Source organism: Psammomys obesus, unplaced genomic scaffold (genome assembly GCF_907164565.1).
Source record: "Psammomys obesus unplaced genomic scaffold, mPsaObe1.curated_primary_1811, whole genome shotgun sequence".
Taxonomy (NCBI): domain Eukaryota; kingdom Metazoa; phylum Chordata; class Mammalia; order Rodentia; family Muridae; genus Psammomys; species Psammomys obesus.
The window spans coordinates 969907-993898 of NW_026593931.1; the positions used below are offsets into that span (position 1 = coordinate 969907).

At 52.2% G+C, this 23992-nt stretch overlaps 1 protein-coding gene across 2 annotated transcripts in view; it reads left to right on the plus strand.

The window, feature by feature from the left end:
- Fbln2 (fibulin 2) overlaps positions 1-13227 on the plus strand; it is a 59264-nt gene extending 46037 nt beyond the window's left edge. Inside the window, exons 9-18 of one of the 2 annotated variants that reach the window (XM_055617526.1) lie at positions 597-737; positions 4229-4363; positions 5566-5703; positions 6913-7056; positions 7170-7298; positions 7548-7673; positions 9071-9187; positions 9608-9736; positions 10834-10957; positions 12318-13227. In XM_055617526.1, coding sequence (XP_055473501.1) covers positions 597-737; positions 4229-4363; positions 5566-5703; positions 6913-7056; positions 7170-7298; positions 7548-7673; positions 9071-9187; positions 9608-9736; positions 10834-10957; positions 12318-12675 — 1541 coding nt within the window. In that variant the 3' untranslated portion in view covers positions 12676-13227. The remainder of the gene's footprint in view (positions 1-596; positions 738-4228; positions 4364-5565; positions 5704-6912; positions 7057-7169; positions 7299-7547; positions 7674-9070; positions 9188-9607; positions 9737-10833; positions 10958-12317) is intronic. The other variant, XM_055617527.1, reaches the window with a different exon arrangement.
- Positions 13228-23992: the final 10765 nt, after the last annotated feature.

The window sequence follows — 23992 nt, forward strand, 5'->3', positions numbered from 1 at the left end:
TCCAGCAGGAAGAACTGAGGGGGTACAAGCCAGAGGGTGCAAAGGAGCATCTGTGAGGGTGTGAGCAGCTACCATATAGGAGGCCTGTCATAGGAATTCCCAGCTGGGACAACCTGAGGATTTTAAAACATTTCCAGATTTGAGGTTTTTTTTGTTTTTTTTTTTTTTTCTGATGGTACTTCATAAACCTGCTCATGGAGGTCCTTTTGCATATCCTTAGCCTGGCATCCACTGGAGGCCGCCTCCCCATCCCCTCCTGCGAATGCTGCCAGCCTGGACCCCAAAGCCCCTAAACTTGCAGACCATTCTGTTGCTTTTCTGGGTTGTTGCAGACTTGATCATTACAGAGCACAGGTTGAGGATTGCTGCCTGCGGTGGTCGTGGGCTGGCTGCTTGCCCTCTCCGAGTCTCACTCTGTCTGGGCAGCAGGGGCAGCACTAACATCTTTTGAATTTTTCAAACTCAACTTGGGTCCGAGGTTCAGCCATCCCACTGACAGGCACCCATAGGGTCTTTTTTTCCCTCCATCCCCAGATGCCCCTGGCAGCCATCCCTCTCTAACAGCCTTCTGTTTTTCCTTCCGTGGCTGTCGTTAGACCAAGACGAGTGCTTGATGGGCACTCACGATTGTAGCTGGCAACAGTTCTGTGTGAACACCCTGGGATCCTTCTACTGTGTCAACCATACAGTGCTGTGTGCAGAGGGCTATATCCTCAACGCACATAGGAAGTGTGTGGGTAAGCTGGAGCCCTGCCTGCCGCCCGCGTCACGGCTGCCTGCTCTGCTCCACGCCAACCCACCACATAGCGCCACATGCTAAAGGGCCTGCCCTTTGCATGTGAGCTCCCACACAGCAGCCTGCTGCGCTCTGTGTCATACCCTCGTGTCCCAGTGTCTTGTCCCGCTTGTTCTCAATGCTGCATCCCCAGATATGACTGTGACTCAGAAAGCTGATGGGATATCTCCCTGGTGGGTCAGAGACAGGGAGGCCAAAGGTGGGCAGCAGGGCCGTGTAGAGGTGTGGAGGTCTGGGCTGGAAGCAGGACCTCCAGTGCCTCTGGACCTTGTCTTTGTTCAGCTGTTTGAAGCTGTTGACATCTATGAGGATTGTGGCCCATGTGCACTGGCCTATAGTCTGAGTCATGCAGCCTGTTACCTCAGCCACTTAGATTGCCTATAGATTTATCTGGAATCTCCTGAGAGGCAAGTAGCAGCTGACCCCATTTAGCATTCATATGCTGTGTGACCGTGAGCAAAAGGCACTTTCCCCTCTGAGTCATGCTGCCTCCCCCGCCCCCACCAATGGACAGGGAGGGTATGGCCTGTGTCAGCCTGCATATAGCTGGGTCTCTTGTTTACTTACGTCTGTGTAGGCCGGGGCTGGGACTCTAGAGTTCTGTGGACAAGGAAGGACTCCATGCTGTCTTGTGTCTGGGTCATCTGGTATTCTCACTGAGGAAACAAAAACCCTGGCTTCCTGCATCTCAGAGATAACCCTGAGTAGGGGGGAAGTCAGGCAGATTGGCTAATGCTCCTGAAAGGACCAGGCAAAGGGACATGTCACTCCTGCCAGTGATACTCAGGGGAGAAGGACTATCTACACCTGTTTCCAAGAATGGGCAGGAATTGGAGAATGGGAAAGGCACAAATCAGGAAGGAGACAGCTGAGACAAAGGTGTGTGGATGGGGACAGGGCATGAGAGTGCTCAGGCCTTGCAACTAGAGTCCTGTCTGTCTTGCCTGTGCTTGGGGACCATGTCCAGCATGGACATGTCCTCTTCCTCCCCTGCGCTGCTGGGCAGCACTGCTGGCCAACATGTTTGCCTTGGCTGCAGCCATGGCACAACATGGCCCTCCTGACGTGCTTGCCAGTGGTAGCAGCTCCTCTTGGGTGGGCTGGGTCTGTGTGTGCCTGTTGGGAGGTGTGTGAGCCCCTTCTCAGGATGTCCTCCCTGGCCCAGCTGCAGGGTCCTTAGCAGCTGAAAGATGGGCCTGAGGATAAGAAAGCCAAGATACATTCCATTCAGCAAGATTTATGAGCACACTCTGTATTTCTTTCCTCTTTATTCTGCACAAACTCTTGGCCCACTCTCCTCCTATTCCATGCAGATATCACTTGGTGGTTTAGGGGCTCCCTAGTTGCTCCACTCAGGCAGGGGAGGGGCAGGATCAGGCTGGGATAAAGTGTGGCTTCACTAAAGTTTGCTGGCCACTCTGAGCCTTAGTTTCCCCTCCCATGAAAGAGATAGATGGTGGCGCCTGAGCACCCACCTCTGAAGGTCACTGTGGAGGTCAGGTTCCCCATGAAGAACTCTGGCAGGGTTCCCTGCGCCACTGAGGCATGGGGACAGCACTTGGTGGGGCCTCTGTCAGGGCAGCCCTATTCCCCAGCTAGGCTAGACTGCAGGGAGCTGTGATGGTGCAGCCTCAGCTCTGGGGCCTCTCTGCAGTGAGAAAAGGGTATAGCTTGGAGCGAGCACCCTGGCTTCCATCCTTGCTGGCTATGTAACTCAGTCCAGTGACATCCCCTTGGGGAGAGAGATTTCTCTATCTGTGAAAAGGCCATTCCCGTATCACAAGACAATGAGTCTGACCCCTATGATCCCCCATGAGTGGTAGCTGTTGTCATCCAACACTGTGAGGCCTCCCAACACTGTGGGGAAACTGCTGGGATCCTGGGTGCCTGCCTTCTTGTGCCAATCCAGCTGTAAATCAGAAGCCTTTGTGGTGCCCAATCATACCGCCATGGCAAACTTGGCTCAGAACTGTCACTTCCCTATCCACATTTCTGTCTGCGCCATCTTGGCATGAAAGGGTCTCTTCCCCTACGCCCGCTTTCATACCTAGTCCCCTAGTTATTCTCATAGATTCAACTCAAATGTTACTACCTCCAAGAAGCAGCTGGCATTGCAGGAGCAAGGCAGACAGATTTCTGATCTGAGCCCCAGAGGCCTTTTTGTATGTGTTTCCACCTGCCTTCCTTGATCCCGATGCTCAGCTGGCCACTCATTAAGGTCAGGGGTGACCTACCATATGGCCACAGGAACATGGCACAGAACAAGTACTGGCCAGTGTGGCATTGAGCGAGTAGGCTGTGCCTAGTGCCATTACCTGCCAGGTATGGGCAGGAGAGGCAGGGCTGAGTGGAGCCTCAAGGGTCCTTAGTTAGCTTTGGCTGGAGATAATGATGGATTGTAACTTTTGCTTCCTTCTGCCTCAATTCTCTGCTCCCTTCTTCCAGCTGCTCATCCCTAGAGTATCACAATATCTGTCCCTGGCCTCTTCTTCATGTACCTATTCCCTCAAGTGGCCTACCTCAGCCACTTGACCACTCTCTTCAGCTTCCTCAGTGAGCCCAGAGGTAGGTCTCTGGCTGCCTTGTAGGCCCTAAGAACTCTGGGACCTTCCTCTGCACACCTGCTCCTGCTGGCCGCCCCATCTGAGATGCTGGCACCTATCTGGCTGCGTAGCTCAAAGCTTTACTGATTTCCTAGTTCTCACCCCTGCCTTTGCCATCAATGATTGTGTCACTTCTGCCCTGTCTCGTGGCCAGTGGTACCAGCCACTATGAATAATTCTCTCTATGAATAATGACATCTTCTCTTTATCTGTTCTTCAGCTTTAGCCAGGGTTCCCTCAAGTCTATACCAGGAACCCACTATGGCTTCCATCCTCGATGTAACCTCATCTGTTCACATTTTCTTCTCTCCCCTACAGCCACAGCTGCTTCTGGGCTGGTCCCGAACCCACCTGGGCTGTCATATAACTGTTCCTTCTGCCTGGACTGTCAGAGTGGCTCCTGCTGTCACCTCCTCACATTCTTACTCAGATGTCGTCTTCTGACAGTGCTTCTCGTCCCTGCCTTAAACTCACTTGCCCGTCTACACCTCAGCCCACCTCCTTCCTGCTGTGGTTCCCATAGCCCTCTTGAGCAACCTCATTTCATACATGAGCATCTCCAAGTATCTGCTCTAAGAGCAGGTGTTTCTGTCTTGTTCGTTCACCTGCCCCTCTTGCCAAGAGCCCTGCTTGGCCTATAGAGGGTTGTGATAAATCTTTGTTGAATGAAGGGATGCTTGGATAAGGGACATCAGCTGCGTGCTTCTCCCTGCATGGTGAGTACCTGAGGTCTGAGCCTGGTGCTTCCTGTCTCCTGGTGCCTGGTTGTGCTAGGCCTATGTGCCTGGAGCCCCTGCAGGCCCTGACACCTACCTCAATCTCCACACAGACATCAACGAGTGTGTGACGGACCTGCACACGTGCACCCGGGCCGAGCACTGTGTGAACACGCCAGGCTCCTTCCAGTGCTACAAGGCGCTGACCTGTGATCCAGGCTACACCCTCACAGATGGCCAGTGCACAGGTGAGAAGGTGCTGAGGCCCAGCCCTACTTCTGCATCCCAGGCTGACTGTGCCCCAGGGATGTCCCTACCCCTGCCCTGTCTCTTCCCCCACATTCCTGCTCTTGACTTTCTTTGGGATGGGGGTGTTTGTTAGTGACTATCTTGAGTGATACCTTCATGTGTATGTTCCTTTTGGGAGGGATTGACCTGAGTCAAGATCGTCAAAATCTCGTGAAGAGATTTGTCAGTAATGGGTGACATTACTTTGAGGCCAAGGGTGAGAGCTGGGACAAGGCTAGCATCTGCCCTTAGCCTTCCTACTACCTGCTGGTCTCTATGCTAATTGTTCCCCTCACTGTACCTCCGTTTCCCCTGTTTGCACACTGACTTGGAGCCCCACGGATTACTGTTTATGTTTCTTTCACTGGAGAATTCTAGCTTCCTAAGAAGACTGTGCTTTTCCCCCAGATGTCTTAAGTATTTCTTAAGCTTCTTTTAACACCAGATGGGTTTCTGGGTACCAGCAGCACTGGTGTGAGGTGACTTTTCTGTGGCCTCATGGTTGAGGAGATGGGGAGTATAGAGATAACAGTGACCGTAGGAGGTGGAAGGGTGTGTCTTTAGTGTAGGTTTATAAAAGTGAGAGTATAATTGAGACCTTGATGATGGGAGCCTACCTGGAAGGTTGTTTTGGGCATAGGGAACAGCAAGCAGACAGGCCTATGGAGGAAGGACCGTGACAAGGGCCCCAGCTGTGAGCCTCTATGCTGCAGGGACACACATGTTTCTTGACCTTTGGATAGAGTCCCTCATACATGTTTCTGTTTGCTCCTCAGGAGTGTGGTGTACTGAGTGGTAGGGTGTTAGACTGCCTGACATTCTGTAGCAATGGAAGCTTGCTTGTCCCTCAGTTTCTCCTCAATAAGATGAGCTAGTCTACTTTTTTGTGTTGCTGTGAGGATGAGGCAAATCAAATCGCCCCACGTGCTTTGAATAGTGTCAGGGACCGTGGAGAAGCTTAGGGCATGTGTTATGTCATTATTTTTTATTCCTGGGACATGGGCTTTTCCAGTGACTCAGCTTTGCCATCTTGCTGGGATATAGACCTTTATGACTACTGAGGGTACAGCAGTGAGAAGATGGGACGGGGAGCAGGGCTTCTGGGTGTGAGGGGCGGAGCCTACCTGCCTCCCATTCCTGATGCCCAGCTTCTGTGTGGCAGACGTGGATGAGTGTGTGACAGGCACACACAACTGCCAGCCAGGCTTCTCATGCCAGAACACCAAGGGCTCCTTCTACTGCCAGGCCCGGCAGCGTTGCATGGATGGCTTCTTGCAGGACCCTGAGGGCAACTGTGTGGGTAAGCAGGCTGTGGGCTGTGGTTTTTGGGGTCCTGAGGGCTTTAGAGCCCTGGTGGGTCTAGCTGGTTGCTCCCTTCTCCCAGCCTCAATGTCTACTCATTGAGTGGAGCATGGGTGGGGCATGTGCAGAATGGTAGCTGCTCCACTCACCTTGAAGCTGTTTTCTCAGGGCCTCAGTTTACCTACTTGTGGAACCAAACTGGAAGAATGTAGATGGTGTGTTTTGACCCAGTTGGTTGTGACCCAGAACTGTCTGTGATGCAATGTCACAGGGTTCCTGACTGAAGTGAAAACCCAGTTACCTTCGCTGTCCAAGACCACTCTGAGGTGTTCTAGATCAGCCTCACACCGTGTTAAGGGTTGAGACGTGCAGTGTGACAGATGTGGTCTCGTCCTGAGAAGGTCTGAAATGCCACTCACTCCTTCCAAACAGCCAGGCTGGGCCATGTCCCCAGAGCTAATGACCTGCTTTCTGCTAGAACACAGGTGACAGAGGTGATAATGATACAGAGAGGCAAAGGGCTGGCTATGTGCAGGAGGAAAGACTGGCCAGGTGACAGGCAGTTTGCGTGACAACAGTAGCTTATCACAAGGAGGCCAAATGGCAGAGCATGATCTGCCTGTGGAAGCTTGACCAGAATTCTGGGGTAACAGCAGCCAGCCTGATTGCAGATGCCCTCTCTGCTCAAGGGCTGTCTTTAGTGGATCCCACCACTAGGCCCCACAGGGCACATGGAATCTGTGGTGCCCTGTGGGCCTTAGGACCACCCCTCCAGGCCAGAGTTGGCAGGGCGGAAGAGTGCGGGGGGGGGGGGCGCGGCAAATCTTACATATCCACAGAGCTCCTCAGCTCTATATCAGGAACAGCATTTCCTGAGTGTCTACTGTATTCCAGGGTTCAAGGTGGCAGCAGCCATAGTGTTTGCTGAACTGTGTAGTGGGGAGGAGACCAAGCAGGCAGCCATGTTCATAAAAACACCAGTAATTCATTTATACTTTGATAAATAACAAGCCTTCTCCTTGCTTTAGTTGTTCCATTGGACAGATGGGTACAGACTGTAGTCAGCCCAGTGGCTGTGGCTTCTAGGGATGGAACTCTCAGGTGCAAGGCTTCAGGGACTGGCATAGTTTAGACCTAAAGCCCAGAGCTGGTTAGATAAGTATAGGAGGGACAAGCCAGGCTTCCTGTCATCTCTTCCCTTCTGCAGACATCAACGAATGTACATCATTGCTGGAGCCTTGCCGCTCAGGATTCAGCTGCATCAACACGGTGGGCTCCTACACGTGTCAGAGGAACCCACTGGTCTGCAGGCGTGGTTACCATGCCAACGAGGATGGCTCTGAATGTGTGGGTAAGGCTGGAGCCTCTCTGCATCCACCCAGCCTCCTCACCTAACTCTCTGCCCACGAGACCCTGTAGAGGGGCCTTCCAGACCTCAGGGTGTCCTGCTTGCCTGCCCTACAGATGTGAATGAGTGTGAGACAGGTGTGCACCGCTGTGGCGAGGGCCAACTGTGCCACAACCTCCCCGGATCCTACCGTTGTGACTGCAAGCCTGGCTTCCAGAGGGATGCATTCGGCAGGACCTGCATTGGTATGAAATACTGGGGTCTGGGATCCCCTGGGAACAAAGAGCCTGTTCCTCTGTGTCCCTTCAGCTCTTTGGCCCGGACCTTCCCAGATGGCTGCCTTCAAGCTCCTCCTCTCCTCTTGGCTCATGTTCTGGCTCTCTTACCATCTTGTTCTCCTGTGCTTCTGCACACTTTACTCTGGGTGTCTCTGCTTCTGGGCCACTTCCCGGCTGGCTGCCTACTCTGTGCCTGCTGTTTACTCTCCCTGGCAGATGTGAACGAATGCTGGGTCTCGCCGGGCCGCCTGTGCCAGCACACGTGTGAGAACACACCGGGCTCCTACCGCTGCTCCTGTGCTGCTGGCTTCCTTTTGGCAGCAGATGGCAAGCATTGTGAAGGTACTGACTGCCCTGACTTCTGACCCCTGTCCTCTCACCCCATGCACCTGGCTTCCACTTGGACAGACAGCCTCTGGTTCCTACTGTGATCACAGGGAGTTTGTTTCCAATATGGCACAGGGCAACCATGAGAGCTCAGGAGCTGTGAGGGAGCAAGGATCACATGGTTCCTTTGAATGATGCCATCAAGCAGGAAGGTTCAGGGCACTGTAATTTTTCTGGCTTTTTCATAGAAATTTCGATATGTATGTAAAATGAGCTGATGGTGTAAACCTTGAAGTACACACTGAGATAAACCAAGTGTGGGCACAGGCTGTGGTTCAAGTTTTCTCAAGTGTCACAGGTCTATAGCTAGTTAATACCACACTGTTCCCAGAGATGCTCCCCTGAGCAGCTAGCTCAGGAACACCAGGGAGGGAAGCCAGGAGGCAGCTCAGTGAGAAGCTGAGCCTCAACTGAGAGACCATGGCATCTGTGGCCCCATTTTCTTAGCACTGTGTCATTCTCTTCTACACGGGACAAATCTTCTGAGACCTCTGTGGGACTCCCAGTCCTTTGGCGCTGCTGTGTGTGTGAGGGGGTTTAGCTGTGGCAGGGCACTGGCACAGTCACCCTAACCCACTGGTATCATCATACTGTGGGCATGCCTTATACCAGGTTGGGTGTGAGCATCTTGGAGTGGACAGGGCCTCTATCTCCCCAGCAGTCTGCCTAGGCACAGTTCCTAAGTTCACCTCTGTGTTCCCGCTGGCGGAGTGTTGGAGACTTGGAGGTAAATCGAGCTTGGAGTCTGCCATCCAGAAGCTCAGCCCAGCAGAGCAGACAAGCCACATATTGACACATGACTTGTCTTTTGTGAATGACATAAGGTTCAACAATTAGACACAGTCAGACATGGCTTGCTGACTGTCTTGTTCATCACTCTCTCTCCTCCTTTCTTTTCACGTGTGAGCTAGCTCTTCCAGGTGAAGACCTTGTCTTCCTTGTTCATGGTTGTTTCCCCAAGGCCTGGCACAGTCTAATCTGAAGCAGCTCAGTGGGCAGATGCTCCAGGGAAGCCATGAACTAACCCTCTCTCCTTCTTCACTCCACACCAGCTCCTGCACCCTCCCCCACCTCCACGCAGTGTCAGCTCTGGGTGGCTTTGTTTCACCTGGGTGACTCAAGAGTTATCTGTCCCAGCAGTGATGTGTCCCCAGCAGGGTAGCACCAGGCTTCACCTCAGTTTGTCCTGGGGCCAGAGAACCTGCCCTTGATGAGTGCCCTGTTTGGCCCCACCCTTCTCAAAGGGTGGCTGAAAGGCATGAACTTCCAAACAAGGATTCTGGTGAGCCAGCCCAATGCAGTAAGTATATGGGCTGGGAGGATCCACCATGATGGAGACTGTGTCCTCACAGATGTGAATGAGTGTGAGACCCGGCGCTGCAGCCAGGAGTGCGCCAACATCTATGGATCTTATCAGTGCTATTGCCGCCAGGGCTACCAGCTGGCAGAGGATGGGCATACCTGCACAGGTAGGCACTTGTCCCCTCCCAGGACTCTCATAAAGAAGGGACCCCCTCCCCATGTGCCAGGAGGTCAGGGGATTTGGTGTTGGGTCTGAGATCATATCCCAGCCCACAGTTTTCCTGCTGTGGGACTTTGAGTCTCTCCACTCTGACCTCAGGTCCCTCCTCTGTAAAGTGACATAATCCTAGTGTCAACAGGAGTACATTGCTCAAGTCGGGCTGTCATCTGAATAGCCCTGGGCTGGTACCATCATTATTAGTAGCGTGCAGTCCTGCGAGGCAGACTCCAGTTCTGGTCCCCATCTGCTATATGGCTTTGAGCAGTTCCCTCACACCACTGGAGCCTTCTTCTTGCCCCTTGTAAATGGCCCCTGGGCTTCCAGCTGTGCTTATGGCTGAGGCTAACCAGCTGACCCTTTCTGGCAGACATTGATGAGTGTGCACAGGGCGCCAGCATTCTCTGCACCTTCCGCTGTGTCAACGTGCCCGGGAGCTACCAGTGCGCATGCCCAGAGCAGGGCTACACTATGATGGCCAATGGGAGGTCGTGCAAGGGTGAGTGAGAGCTTCCATTCTACCAGGCTTTGGGCAACTCTGTTCTAGCACCAGACACTGTGAATTGCTTCTGCTTGGAGCTTAGCACTAAACCCATGTGCTCAGAACAGGGCGGTGTCCAGGCCTGGGATGAGGAAAGTGATGGATGAGCTTCCTGCATTCAGACTAGCATAAAATCTTCCAGGCTTGGCTTTGAATCTGCACCCTACCCTGGTGTGAGGAGTCAGGGGAATGTCTATGTGCACACTGGAAGCAGAGGCTCAGAGATCTGAGCTGCTGTCCTCAATCTCTGCCAAACCGTCTAGGGGCAGGCTGGGACAGGAAGTGTGTGTTCCAGAGCCCAGAGTGTAGGAAGGAGTCCCAGGAAGGCCGACATTAGTCTGGTGCAGGTCGATAGTCCCCTGACACAGTTGTTCAGGTCAGGAAGTGTGAGAGGTGGCTCCTGTCACCGGGGGCACAAGCCCCAACTTCAGTAGCTTGTCAGATTTGCTATAGTGGAGACAGTCCCAGGATAGATCAGACCTGAGATTTTGTCAGTTCCTCCGAGATGGACTCTAAGCTATGATTCTCAGGTCAGTGCCACTGCCCACCAAATTCTGGGCCTGGCAAGCCAACAGGGCAAGGTGGGCATGGAAGGGGCCCTGACTTCCCTTCAGGAGAGCCTTGGGATTTGGAGCCTGGGTGGCCTTGCTGTGCAGTGAGCTAATCTGTGGGTCTCAGTGGCTAGCTTTCACTGCCCCTGTGTGTCTTGAGAGAAGAGTACTTTGGTTCTGTTAAGGGCAGGTAGGCAGCTCTGCATTCAGGTTGGTGGCTGTGGCTGCTGAGAGTTAGCTCAGCACCAGTTTGCATCCTAGTTTGTGGTGGGGCTTGGTACGAAGAGGGGTCGTGAACTTATTCTGACAAGCTGGCCAAGTCAGGACCTCCTGCTGCTGTGTGTGGTGGTGAGAGGGGCAGATGAGGCTGTAAATGAGCTGTCCTCTTAGACCAGAAGGCTGCTCGGGACCCAGGCCTCCAGTGTGGGTGCGGGGTGGGGGGTGGCTCAGGCTGGGTTTCTAGGCCTTGAGAATTCTCTTAGCAGCCTTCCTCTTCCCTCCCAGATCTGGATGAGTGTGCACTGGGCACCCACAACTGCTCTGAGGCTGAGACCTGTCACAACATCCAGGGCAGTTTCCGCTGCCTGCGCTTTGAGTGTCCACCAAACTACGTCCGTGTCTCGGAAACGTGAGTGCCTTCAGCCCCTGGTGTGAACCAGGGTCCCTCACTGCCTCCGTGCCACGGGCTAAGTAGCAGGTGGCCCCTGCCATGGCCACCTGATGCCCTTTCCCATACAGCACCATGAAGAGAAACAGAGAACTGCCCATGCAAAAAGAGGACTGTCGCCTCAAAAGAGAGAAGGTTTGATCTAGAGCCAGATATGAATGACCATGGCCTAGGAGCATGAATTCAGACGGACTCAAGTGGCATGTCCATGGAAACAGTTTTATGGTGTTTTTAGGGTATAGGAACACAGGTTTATTAAATGAACATACTTTTAAAATACACTGGTGGACACAAGCAGGTTACACAAAGTGGGCACATCTCTTGGCTATTATTTGGTAATGTTCTTAACCTTTGGATTAGTGGAATCTAGGAGGCTCTGCGTTCCCAGAGGATTTACTTAATGACACACACACTGATGGGCAGTGAATGGCCACTAAGGGAGCTGAGGACAGCCCAAAATAATTTGGCTCTAGGACATGTAACATACCAACTTTTCAGAGTCACAGGAGTCACAACCAGTTATTCAGCCTTGAGACGTGCGCGCGCACGCACGCACACACACACACACACACACACACACACACACACACACACACTCTACTATGTAACAAACTCCCAGCATTTGACCAGATTCTTACCATAGATACTCATTGCCTCCTTCCGTGTTCTGGTGCAGCTTCAGGGGACAGCCTCCATGTCCGGGCTTCCTGAGCCCACCATCCAGCTGTTCCTGTCCCTGCCCCATGATCTGGCTGCTGACCTGCATTTGCAGGGTCTGGCCAGGCACGCACCAGGTTGTAGACTGAGGTCTCAGTGTCTCATCCCTTCTGCCTCCTCACCCGCCAGTCTCTCCAAGGGCTGCCTGGGCTGTAGCCTTTTCTGGTGCAGGCTACTGGGTGAGCGAGCTGCAGCACTTAGACTTTTACTTGGAAGTGACAGCACCCAACACTGAAAGAGGAGACAGGTGGGGTGTGGCTGCCAGCAGATGGCACCGGGCCTGTGTTGGGAAGGGGGTTATGATGGGAGAGGGAAAAGTAAGAAAGGAAGGAACAAACATAGCTTAAAAAGCTGCTGACTGGCCTGCTGGGGCCCTGTGCTGGACACTGCCAACCACACCCCGATAGGAGCCCATCTCATAGCTGTGGGAATGGAGGCCCAGAGGGATAAAGTGACTAACACATGTGGCCGATGGACTCCTCTGGGTAGAGCTTACATTTGACCCCCGGTTCCGCTGGTTCCTGAGCCAGCTTCCAGGGTCTGTCCCCTATCCGGGATGGGAGTGAGGGTCCCCAGCCACTGACCAAGCATCCTCCCCTCACAGGAAGTGTGAGCGCACCACATGCCAGGATATCACGGAGTGTCAGACCTCGCCGGCTCGCATCACACACTATCAGCTCAATTTCCAGACAGGCCTGCTCGTACCTGCGCATATCTTCCGCATTGGCCCTGCTCCCGCCTTTGCCGGGGACACCATCTCCCTGACCATCACCAAGGGTAACGAGGAGGGCTACTTCGTCACACGCAGACTCAATTCCTACACTGGCGTGGTGTCCCTGCAGCGGTCTGTCCTGGAGCCACGGGACTTTGCCCTGGATGTGGAGATGAAGCTGTGGCGGCAGGGCTCTGTCACTACCTTCCTGGCCAAGATGTACATCTTCTTCACCACCTTCGCCCCATGAGGTGCCGCGTGAGACAGTCCCTCCAGGTGGCACCTGGGCCCATGGGCCGCCGTGCCACTCCTGAGTGGCTGTTGCTGTGACTCTGTAACTTAACTTAATCGTGCTGACCTGACCGGTCTTGGGTCTCTGCCCTGGAGGGAGGGAGAGTACCCCAACAGGTCGCCTGAGGCAGCATGATCACATGCAGACTGGAAACAGCCATAGGGGGCTTCTGAGCTCCACTCCTCGGAGTATGGCTAAAGCTGACATTCCATTCCTGGTTCCACTGTTGTTTTTCAACTAAAAAGAAAAAGAAAAAAAAAATCAGCTGTGCATGCAGTACAGGTCTTTAATCCCAGCACTGGGGAGGCAGAGGCAGGCAGATCTCTTTGAGTTCCAGCCATCCTGGTCTACACTGGGAGTTCTAGCAACAGGAGCTACACAAAGAGACCCTGTTTCAAAGAGGAAAAAAAAGAAAGAAAATCACTTTAAAAGTTTTTTTTTCTTTTTCTTTTTGCTGTTTTGTTTTTTTAATTGTAAGAATAGTACATATACATTATTAAAAATGATCAAATAGCAGAAAAAGTTTTGTCTCCTTTCCTTCACAAAGCATTGAAGTTTGACACCAGTGATGGAGTGTCACGGGGTCCCCAGCGTAACTCGGGTGAGAGCCCAAGTGTGAGCGTAAGAGCTTGGAGTGAGAGCCACAGGTCAGCTGGCTGGCCTTTTCTGTTACAGTTCCTGCCTCTCCTCCTGCCCACACTTGCTCCCTCCTGATGCCTCCTCAGATGCTTGGCGGGTCACGTTGGGTGTGATGACGGCAGGTCTGGAGTGGACATGGGCAGGGCTGAGGGAGGCCCGTTTGAGCATGTGTGAATTTCAGCTCTGTTAGGCTTTGGCTAAGGAAGAGAATGTGGGAAATTGAGGCCCTGAAAACAGAGGGGATGTACTTAAGGGCTACAGTGAGGGTCCGGGTGACTGCATCCTTGGGACAGGATTTCTTTCTGTGAGCACTCTGGAACGGTTCCGTGTGGCGAGCAGCAGCCATGGTAACAGCATATTAACCATGGTATGGAAGCAGAGCTGGGTCGAGCAGGTCTGCAATCCTGGCTGCTCGGGACACTGAGGCAGGAGGATTGAGGGTTAATGGTGCCCTGTCCCAAAGAGTTAAAAAAAGACAGGGGGTGCGGGGCTGAGGATATAGCTTGGTGGTAGAAGGTGTGGTTGGCATGTGTGAGGCTCGGGGTTCAAGCTCTAGCACCGCAACAGGAAAACCAACGGATGGGGATAGCGCTGAGTGTGACACATGTGGCAACAGCATTGTGGGTTTCTGAGCACACATGAGTCTGTGGCACCAGCTCTGGCTGGGGACAGAAAATACTTTCTTACTCTGAATGGTGGGCAGGACCCGAGAAGCAGCCTAGTGAGGACGGTGGCCCATAGGCCCAGACTGGGCATTCTTCAAGACAGGTTTGCAAACTACATTTGGATGTAAATCCTCCTGCTTTTAAGCTGTGACTGAGATTTTTAAAATAAACAAGCAAACAAACAAAAATCAGGCACGAGGGCCCACAAGATGGCTCAGTGGGGAGAGGGACCTGCTGAGCCTGATAAGATGACTTCAATTACTAGGGCCCACAGGGTGGAAGGAGAGAACTGACTCCCACAAGTTGTCTTCTGACCTCTCTGCGCCACAAGTGCTCAGGTACACAAACGCACAGGAGTACATACAAACCTGCATGCACACATGTGTGAGCAAAACACATATACACTTTCTAAACATTTTTTTAAAAAGGAAAACCATAAGCATGGGAGCTGGAGAGATGACTCAGTGGTTAGGGGCACTCACTGCTCTTCTCAAGGACTCGGGTTTGGTTACCAGCACCCACATGGCAGCTCCCACTTCTCTGTAACTCCAGTCTCAGGGGATCTGACACACTCTTGTGGCCCCTGTGGGCACCAGACACACACGTGCACACATTCAGGTTAAGCACGCATGCAGGCAAGAAAGAATAAACAAATCTCAATAAAACAAAACAAAAGAGGCACAAGCCAAGCAAACCCCGCTGTCCTAACTCCTGTGCAGGGTCATTACCCGGAGGCTTTTTCTCTGCCCTCCCTTCTCCTTCATGTTCCTCCTCCCCAGGAAGGTAGCAGAACTTGCCTCCTTACACCGACCTACCCCTCACTCCTCATTTCTCTGGTCTTCAGAGCCCCAGAGCTAGTGGCTCTGCTGTGACAGCCATGTGCAGGATGGTGCTCCATTGACAAACACCTCAGGGACATCCCGGAGGTAGAGGTCACTCCTTGGCTGGCAGCACCTGCCCCTGTTCCGTACAGCCTGGGCCGTTCTGCTCCCTTGGAGCCATGTCTCGGCTGCATCCAGCAGTGGTTCCAATGGGGAGCATGCGTCCTAGGAGTGCTTGCCTGCAAGCTGGTCAGCAATCGGTCTCAAGTCGTGCTTCTTGGCAGTGTCTGTGGCCTCTGTTCCTCAGCTCCAGTTGCAGAATCGTTCCCCTTCATACTGGTCACCCGTCCTTGTCCTACTCCATCCCAGCAGAAACAAGATTACCACCCTTGTGGTTCGAGTCCTCCCGCCCCCACTGTATTGCTCCCCTGACTCATCTACAGGGTATGGCTGAGTCCTCCTGATGCAGTAGAGAGCCTTATGAGGGCATCGTGGCTTTCATACAAGTGGCCTGAGGAGAGTCTTTTCCAGCCCAGGATTTCTCTCAGACATATCTTTATGAAATGGTGTGGACCATGGCTTTAGGGAACTTAAGGTCAGACTTCTCACAGTCATCTTAAGGCCCCTATTTTGAAAAAAGAAAATACACACACGTTTTTCACTTTATTTATTTAAGCAGAAGTGGGATTGAATCCAGGGTCTTGTGCAAGTATTCTACCATTAAGCTATTCCCTCTTCTTCTTTTTTTAATGCTCATATTGGGCCCTACTAGGTTGCCTAGACAGGCTTTGAACTTCTCTCTCAGCCTCTGGAGTAGCTAGGATTAGATAGAATGATGATTTGGTTTGAGTGTCCATTAGGTTGTAGACTCATTTCTTTTTTTGTTGCTGTGATAAAACACCATGAGCAAGTCAATGTATAAGAGGAAGGTTTCTTTGGGATTACAGTTGCAGAGATAGCAATTCATCATGGTGGGGAGTGTGGCAGCCGGCAGCCAGCAGCCAGCAGCAAGCATGGCGGCCTGAGCAGCACGTTGGGAGCTCACATTCTGAACTGCAAGCACAAATGCTGAGACTATAGGGTTGTTACAGTATATACATCCTTAGATTCACTGGTTCTCTGAGTTGACTACCTTCTAATTCTTCTGGCTATTTTGAGACATACAATGAACCGTATTAGTTATACCCCCATGTACTATGCCATGTAACACCACAATATCCCCCCCCATCACATTGCACCCCTCACCGAATGCTCTTTCTCCGCCCTCTCCAGATCTCGCTCTCAGCTTCTGTGAAATCAACTTTCAGGGACTCCGCTTGTGAAAGAGGTCACACATTTCTTGTCTTCCCACGCCCAACTTAACTGTCTTCTCTGCTTGGAGTAAAGTGAAACTGGGGCCCTTCTGTGTTGGAGAGCAGCTGGAATTCCATGGGTTCACCCACGTCGGAGAACATTTCACTGTGCTGCCCAGTTCATCACCTCTGACTGATTTAGAAGTGCCCCCCCTTGGATTGTGCCCCCTGCCTTTCCATCTCACCTCTACCTTTGTTCAGTCTAATGGTGACCTTCACTGTCCTCACGGCAGCAGGCTTTCCCACAGTGCCCCCTGGGGAGGGGGCTCCAAGGACAGGAGCTGTTCTCCCTCTCTAGAAGCAGTCTGAGGCTGGGGACTTGGCCCACTCTGGCCCAATTCTGTCAGAAGATTTTGAGTTTCATTACTTCCTGCTTCCTTCTACTCCATCGACCCAGATCCTTGAGAGTTGGATTCAACCCTAACTCCACTGGGAACGGTAACTGGGTGTTGCACACAATAACCTCAGTACTTGGGAGATGAAAGCAGAAGGATCAGGATCAAAGTCGTATTCAGCTAGAGTGAGTTCAAGGCTAGCTTGGATCTTGTATGCTGGGGAACATTGATGAAGACCATCTGCCTGTTTCAGAACATCACAGACCCCTCCCAGGCACCACAGCTGATCCTGCATGATCTTGGCTGGATTTCAGCAGCTCCAAGGACTGGGAATGACTCATGGGATGCTGGCTGTGGGTGTTTGTCAGGGGTCATCCTCATGATTAGACTGGAGGTAGGGTCCTGGGCATCAAGACCACGGGCCTATCACAGGGCTGTTGACCTTGGCTGTGTTGCTGAAGTCTGCTAGTCAAATTTCTCACTGTCAAGTTTTTTTTTTTTCTTTTCCCCCACTGTATTAGTTACTTTTCTTTTGCTATAATAAAATGCAACACTTTGAGGGGAAGAAAAGGTTTATTTTGGCTTATGGTTCCAAAGGAGAGCATCTGCCATGGTGGGGAAGGCATGGTGGTAGGAGTGTGGACAACCTGGAAGTCAGGAGGCAGAGACAGAGAACAGGAAACTGGGCAGGGCTGTAAAACCTCAAAGCCCCGACTCCAGTGACTTCCTCCAGCAAAAGCTCCATATCCTAGTTTCCATAACCTCCCCCAAACAGTGCCACCAAACAGGGATCAAGCATTCAAGTACATGCGCCTTTAGGGGACATTACCCATTCAAACCCTGATACCCCACCATCCTCTGTTGTCACGTATTTATAGTCAGGTAACTCACTTTGTCACAAGCTCCAGTTAAAGCAACCAGAGGCTTCTAAGTGGCATTGTTTTGGGGGACACTTTGGGAGATGGAGACCTTAAACTGTGAGTTCTCGATTGGATCTAAGAGTGCACAGGAGGTACAGCTTTCTGAAAGTGCAGTCAGCATTTTCAATTAATTAAAATTTCAATTCTATGTGTATGAGTGTTTTGCCTGCTTGTCTATCTGTGTACCACAGGCATGACCATCCAGAGAGACTGGGGAGGGTATCAGATCCTCTAGCACTGGAGTTACAGATAATTGTGAGCAGCCAGTGGGTGCTGGGAATTAAACCTGGGTCAGCCAGTGCTCTTAACTGCTGAGATATCACTCCAGCCCCAACTTATATGTGGCTCTTAAATAGTTTGGCACTCAGTGTTTTATGCGTGTGGTGTTGTGTATGTGAATCCAGGCCAAATGCTATTGGCTGCAAGTCCTCTGAGAGGCACCCCCTCCCACTTGGCCCCATGAAGCTTCCCAGGCTGTTTCAGATGTCACTGGCAGGCTTTGCCACAGAGCATGGGGCCTGTGTGAGGATTCCTCTGTAGAGAAGCTGTCTGCAGCTATCTAAACTCTACCCTGTCTTGGCATAGGGCTGCCCGGAAGAAAGTGGTACACAGCTGCTTGTAACGTACTTCCCAAATGCCAGGCCGAGGGGGTTGCAGAGCTAACTTACTGTTGGTCTGTGGTGGCCAGAGGCGGGTGTCCACAGCACGCGGATACCTGGGGTGTTTTACCTAAGCCACTTGGATGTGCTATTAACCAGGCTTTGTCCTGCAGCAGAGGTAACAGGCCGCCCCGGCCTTCTTGACATGACAGAGAAATTTGGAACAAGATGTAAAAAGTGAAAAAATATGCTTTTAGGCAGGCCCTGACTCTGGGAGTCCCAGGCTTCCTCTTTTTCCTGAGTCTCTTAAGTCAAGCCGATCTCTGGAAAGTTTCGAACTGGTGGCGTCTTAAGTTCACATGCTTTCTGGAGGATAGCCTGAAGTCATTGCAAAGCCTGATGTGGTCAGGGCAGCTTCCTCAGGGCTCTGGGGTATGAGTTTGAGGCCTATTCGTCTATCATGCGGATAGACGAATATCACAGTGGAGCCAGGGCGCCCCCTTGTGGCTGCATCACAACCCAGCCAATTCTCCAAGGATTAATGGCGTAGGCGGATTTGGGCATATAGATAGTCTTGGGGAAAGGTGTTTCCAGTTTCACGGGAGGCTTTGAAGTCTCACATCGTGGTGTGGAGTGGCTTGGGGAAGAGTTTAGGGCAAGACAGGCACAGAGGTCTGTCCAACCTGGAGGTCTTGTCCTCCAACCTCCAAGACAGGTTGGAGGTTAAGTGGTGGTCCTTGAAGAAACCTACAGAGTGCTGCCTTGGGCAAAGCATCCAGTCCTTCCCTAAAGCTTGTGTCTGGACCCACAGTTGCCCTAGGGTCAACTTGTCTACCTGCCTAGAACCAATGGCTCCCTATGTTCAAGAGTCTTCCTGGCAAACAACCCCTTGGGAAGGCCTGTGCTTTCCTGGTCTGTGGGCAACAAACTCTGCTCAGAGAAGTGAAGAGATTGGAAGCCACCAGGGGCTTCCCAGCAGCCCCATGTTTCAAGCCCCGTGCTGGGGCTCAAGTCTTCTGCCCACCACCACAGCCTAGTGGGGGGTTCGGCCCCTATTTCCCAGAGATGGGCAGAAAGGTCACGGGCATACCAAAGGTCACGTAAGGATTCAAACTCTATGAGGACGGCCAAAGCCAGGAGAATAAGAGAGGCCACAGACTGGCAGAAAAATAATTGTGAACGACATAGCTGATAAAGGACTATTGTCCAATGCACACAAAGGACTCTTAAAACGTAACAATAGGAAATGACACAATTACAACACAGGCAAAAAGCTGAGCAGACACTTCAGCAAGCAAGCTCGCAGATGGCTGATATGCATGTGAAAAGATACCCTGTTTCTGTCATCAGGGAACTGCCAGCGAGACCCAGCTGCCACAGTCCCCTCATGTAAGCTTTTGCCTTCCCTTTCAAGTTATCTGTGATCAACAGCCACCTGAAAACATTAAAGAGGAAGTTCCCGAAACAAACAATCCATGCACTGCTGAGATGGTTCAGTGGGTAAAGGTACTTGCCTTGTGACAAGTGTGATCCCAGGAGGTAGGAGGAGAGAGCTGACATTGTCAGGCTAACCTCTGACCTCCACAGGTTGCACACATTTCCACACAACATGCATGCGCACGCAGGAATAAATACATGTGGGGGCTGTTGGATGGCTCAGTGGGTAAGAGTGCTTGCTGCACTTGCAGAGGCAGAGGCCCTTCAGGTGAAGAGAGGCTGGAAGTGGTCCTCTCATTTGAAGAGGAGCTTGGAGCGCGCTCCTCAAGTGAAGACGGTTCAGTTCCCAACACCCACACAGTGGCTCACAACTCTGGCTCCAGGGGGATTGTCTGGCCTCTGTGGGCCAGGCACACATGGGGTATACAGACACACATGTAAGCAAAACAGCCATACACATAAAGTGGAAATTAATTTAAAAATAATAAAAATTTAAAAGAGATGATTTATAATTTTCTGGCTTTGACCTCTTCTGAACAGCGTGACAAAGTGTCATGTTTCCACACTCTGTTATGTTTGGAATGTGGGTTGCCCTGCCATTCCAGGCATGGGTCATTTGCCATCTTGCTTATGGAACCTACTGTCTTGTCATAGTACTGGCACTCAAATGAATCTTGTTTGTTAATTTTTTTAAAATTTTAATTTCTCATTGTTTTGAGACTGGGTCTCTTATACGGCTTGGGGTGACTTTGAACTCACTGGGTAGCTGAGATTGGCCTTGAACTCTTGATCCTTCTGCCTTCACTTCCCAAGTAATAGGGCTGTAGGTGTGGCTGCCATACCCAGCAAAGTGGCCCTTGTTTTACTTAGAATGTCCCCGGAGGGCGGGAATAGTGATGCTGGCCACCCAGGTGTGCTGAAGAGAGAAGCCAGAAGTGTCCCCTCAGTGTGAAGAGGGGTTGGCATAGGAAATGGCCCCCCAAAGGTCAAGCATAGGACCTAACACTTGGCCTCTAGTTGGTTACTGTGTTCTGGGAGGTCTAGGATGGCCTTGCTGGAGGAATGCCATCACTGAGGGAGAGCTCTGAGAGTATGTAGCCTTTCCCTACTTCTGCCTCATAAGCTTTGTGCTTGTGTTTGAGAATGAGGTCGTTCAGCTTCCTGCTCCTGTAGCCACACCTGCTGAGTGCTGCCGTACTTTCCCACCGTAATGGACTCTTACCCCTCTGGAACCATAAGCCAAAGCCCTCTTTCTTCTGTAAGTTGCCTTGGTCACCGTGTTTCTGTCACAGCAACAGAAATGTAACTGATACATCCCCTCATGGGAAGAGGACCTGGAGTGCTCTCCTCAAGGGAAGAGGAGACAGATGCTCTCCCTTCAGGTGAAGAGAAGTGGATGTTTCCCTCATAGGAAGAACTAGGAGAGCCCCCTCATGTGAAGAGGAAGTAACTTCTCTGAGTGCAGGGAAGTGGGGAAGGGAGGAGAGGGAGAGGGAAGTCAGCTTGCTTTTGTTACAGCGCACCATAGCATTTGCTTCATTGTGTTGTCGCTGCCTTGTAATGTTGCTGTTGTCATATCTTACCATGCTTCCCTGATAAAATGAATGATCGCAGGCATGCGTATAAAAGAAAAACACAAGATCTGTGGGATCCAGGGCCATCTTTAGTCTTAGGTGCCTAGTGGGGGATCACTCTCCCTTTAGTGAGACCTGAGTTCACCAAGGAGAATTCACCAAGGAGAGACTGTACTTTCCCAGAAGTCCGACCATACAGGTTGTTGAAGAGTTCGAAGGGTGGCTGGGGCCAAAGCAACTAAGGATGAGGTGGATTGGAGACAGAAGGTGGGAGAAGGCAGAGATCCAGGCAGAGTTAGAAGCTGTGATCTCCATTACTGGGAGAGTCCAGGCTACCAGGGAGCCTCCAGGGCCAAGGGTCTTGAACACTACTGCTTGTCCCTAGGTTATCATGGGGCTACCTACACTTGAAAGCTGTGACACCAGTCACTATAGGAGCTGAGACCTACCCAGGAGCTGTGACACTAGGCACTGCTTGCTGCAGCTACTCATTTCTAGAAGCCTACTATTACCATAGCTGCCCAGTGCCAGGGCCACTGGGTTAAAGCCCAGGGTGATGAGTCTCCAGCACGAGCACCCCCCCAGCTCTGAGCTTCTAGCTTCTAAACCTAGGAGCAACAGAGTCCTGGATCCCAGGGTTTTATCTGCAGCCTCTGGCTCTGCCATCTGCCAGTCCAGCTCCTAGGGCCTTGGGCACTCAAGATCTGGGACTGCTTGACTCTGGAGGATTTCTCTTTGTCTTCTCAGACTCATATCTAGGTAAAGGAGGACCCTATGGGCTGACTCTGGGTGCTCTGGGTGCTTCCACAGACCTTCAGCAATCTCACTCCTCTAGCCTAGACCTGACATCTCCAGGCTGTGGCCTCTCCAGGCCATGAGGAGTGTGGTGACACCCGGCGGCCAAGGGAGGGATTGCTAGCAGCTGGTGCAGACTGGGTAAGCGTCATTCTAGCCAGGGTAGGGTTGGGAGGGGTGGGTGGGGAGGGGTGGGGTGGGAAGGTGTGTGTGTGTGTGTGTGTGTGTGTGTGTGTGTGTGTATAAACAAGGGTGTGAAAAGTCCAGATGACGTCTTTCGCCTGTTTCCAAACTCTAATGAACATGACACCTTTCCTTTCACTTCTGCCACAGGCAAGGAATCACTGCTGCTTTGGCTAGGGGTCCCTGGCTTTTCAGAGCTCCTAGGGCCCCATTGTCTCTCTTTGTGGGAATGACCTGCTGCTGGAGAGCACCATACGGGTTGGAGCCCCACCATGGGCCTCTTGGTATTCTGATAACTGTAATTTCTGTGTAATTGGCACTTAAGAAATGCGAGGTGTGCCCAGCTGCCGGCCCACATGCACGCACACGTGCATGGGTGTGTACGTGCAGGGGAAGAGGCCGTCCGGAAAGGTGGCTCCTTTGTGTGGCCAGTATGGGGTGCTGACCGTAGCACTTGCTGAGTCGGTCTGGCCACCCACGTGAGAGCAGGCAGTTCTGATAGCTGTGCTGGGGCAGTGGCTGTAAACAGGGCCCGTCCTCCACTGGATGCCTGGAGGACCCGGTCTCTCGGTAAATGGGTGTGAGTGTGGGGAGCCTGGCCCATGGCACCCGATCAATTGCTCTGTGCAGTTTGGTCTCTGTGGTTCCTGGGGCCTTGCCCAGCTAATCTCAGGGGTAGGAAGTGACCGAGGGCTGGGCCACTTCTTGCCTGCTCTAAGAGGGACAAGTGGCTGCAGGTGTGGCCTTGTGCCTCACTAGAATCATCCTCCCTTCTAAACTTGTCTTCACTTTAGAGGCCCAGAGATGTTCTCTGGACCACACAGGGTCCCCAGCTAGGGCTGATGAGAGGCTGGGGTGGGGCCAGTCCTGAACTTATCTGCTCACGCCTGCTGCCTCAGAAGGGGGATGTCAGAAACTAACAGGCCTGCCTTAGTCTCCCTTTCCTGTGCAAATCCCACCATGGCTCCCTGTTGCTTGGAACACCAACTTCAAGTGCCACAGTCCATCATCCTAGCCCCGCCCCATCCAGTTTTATGTTCATCTTTTCCTGCTGAGCCCTGTGCACCAGCCACCTTGGCCACTCTCCTTTTCCAGCTCCCTGTAGCCCTTTTCCCCATTCTGGACTCTGCTCCCCCGACCCCTTTGGAGAGCCTGAAAACTCCTATGCATCCTGCAATGCCCAGCTGACTGTCCTCTACAGAGTTGATGCTTCCCCACTGCCTTTAGGATTCTGACAAGTAGCTCTTCTTGGAGGTGTATATGCAAATGAACCTCCCCTCTGAGTCCCCATTGCCCAGCATACAGTAGAGTAGACACAGATAAATGCTGAGTTGAATCAGCAGCTGCGCAGGCACGCTCCTGCCGGAATCCGAGCTAGCTGGGAGGAAGGTCGTGGCTCTTTCCACTGTTTAGTTTGCCAAAATATCCAGAGTGGACTAGGGTTGGAGAAGGGGCAAGTTGGTGGGGCAGCTGGACTAGGAGTTACCCAGGTAACTCCTCCTTATCCCTGAAACCCTTCTGGCTTCTCCTTGGCAGGGGCTGCTGTTAACTTAACACGGGCCCCAGCAATGTGACTCAGCCTCTGAGGCCCTCTGTGCCCTGGTAAGTCAGTCAGAGACAGCCTCATCCTCATTTCTGTCCATTTTATCAGACCAGAAGCCCAAGGCCAGTACTGCTTGGCTGAGGCCAAGGTTTCTGGGGCTGCCCTCCCTAGGACATTGACCCTGTAAAACACAGGAAGGGTGGGAACAGGAAGGGACAGTAGAGCTTCTGAGCTGGCTCTAGGGCTTTGCCCTCAGGGTCAGGGTCTATGCCTGAAGCTTCCACCCATAGCCCGAGTCATCAGGCCAATACCATTGGTCCAGCTGAGCCATCCCTGTGGGAGGCTGACAGAGCCTGAAGGATGGTAGCTGGGCTTGAGGATTTCTGGGTACACCATCCTGACTTCCAAAGGT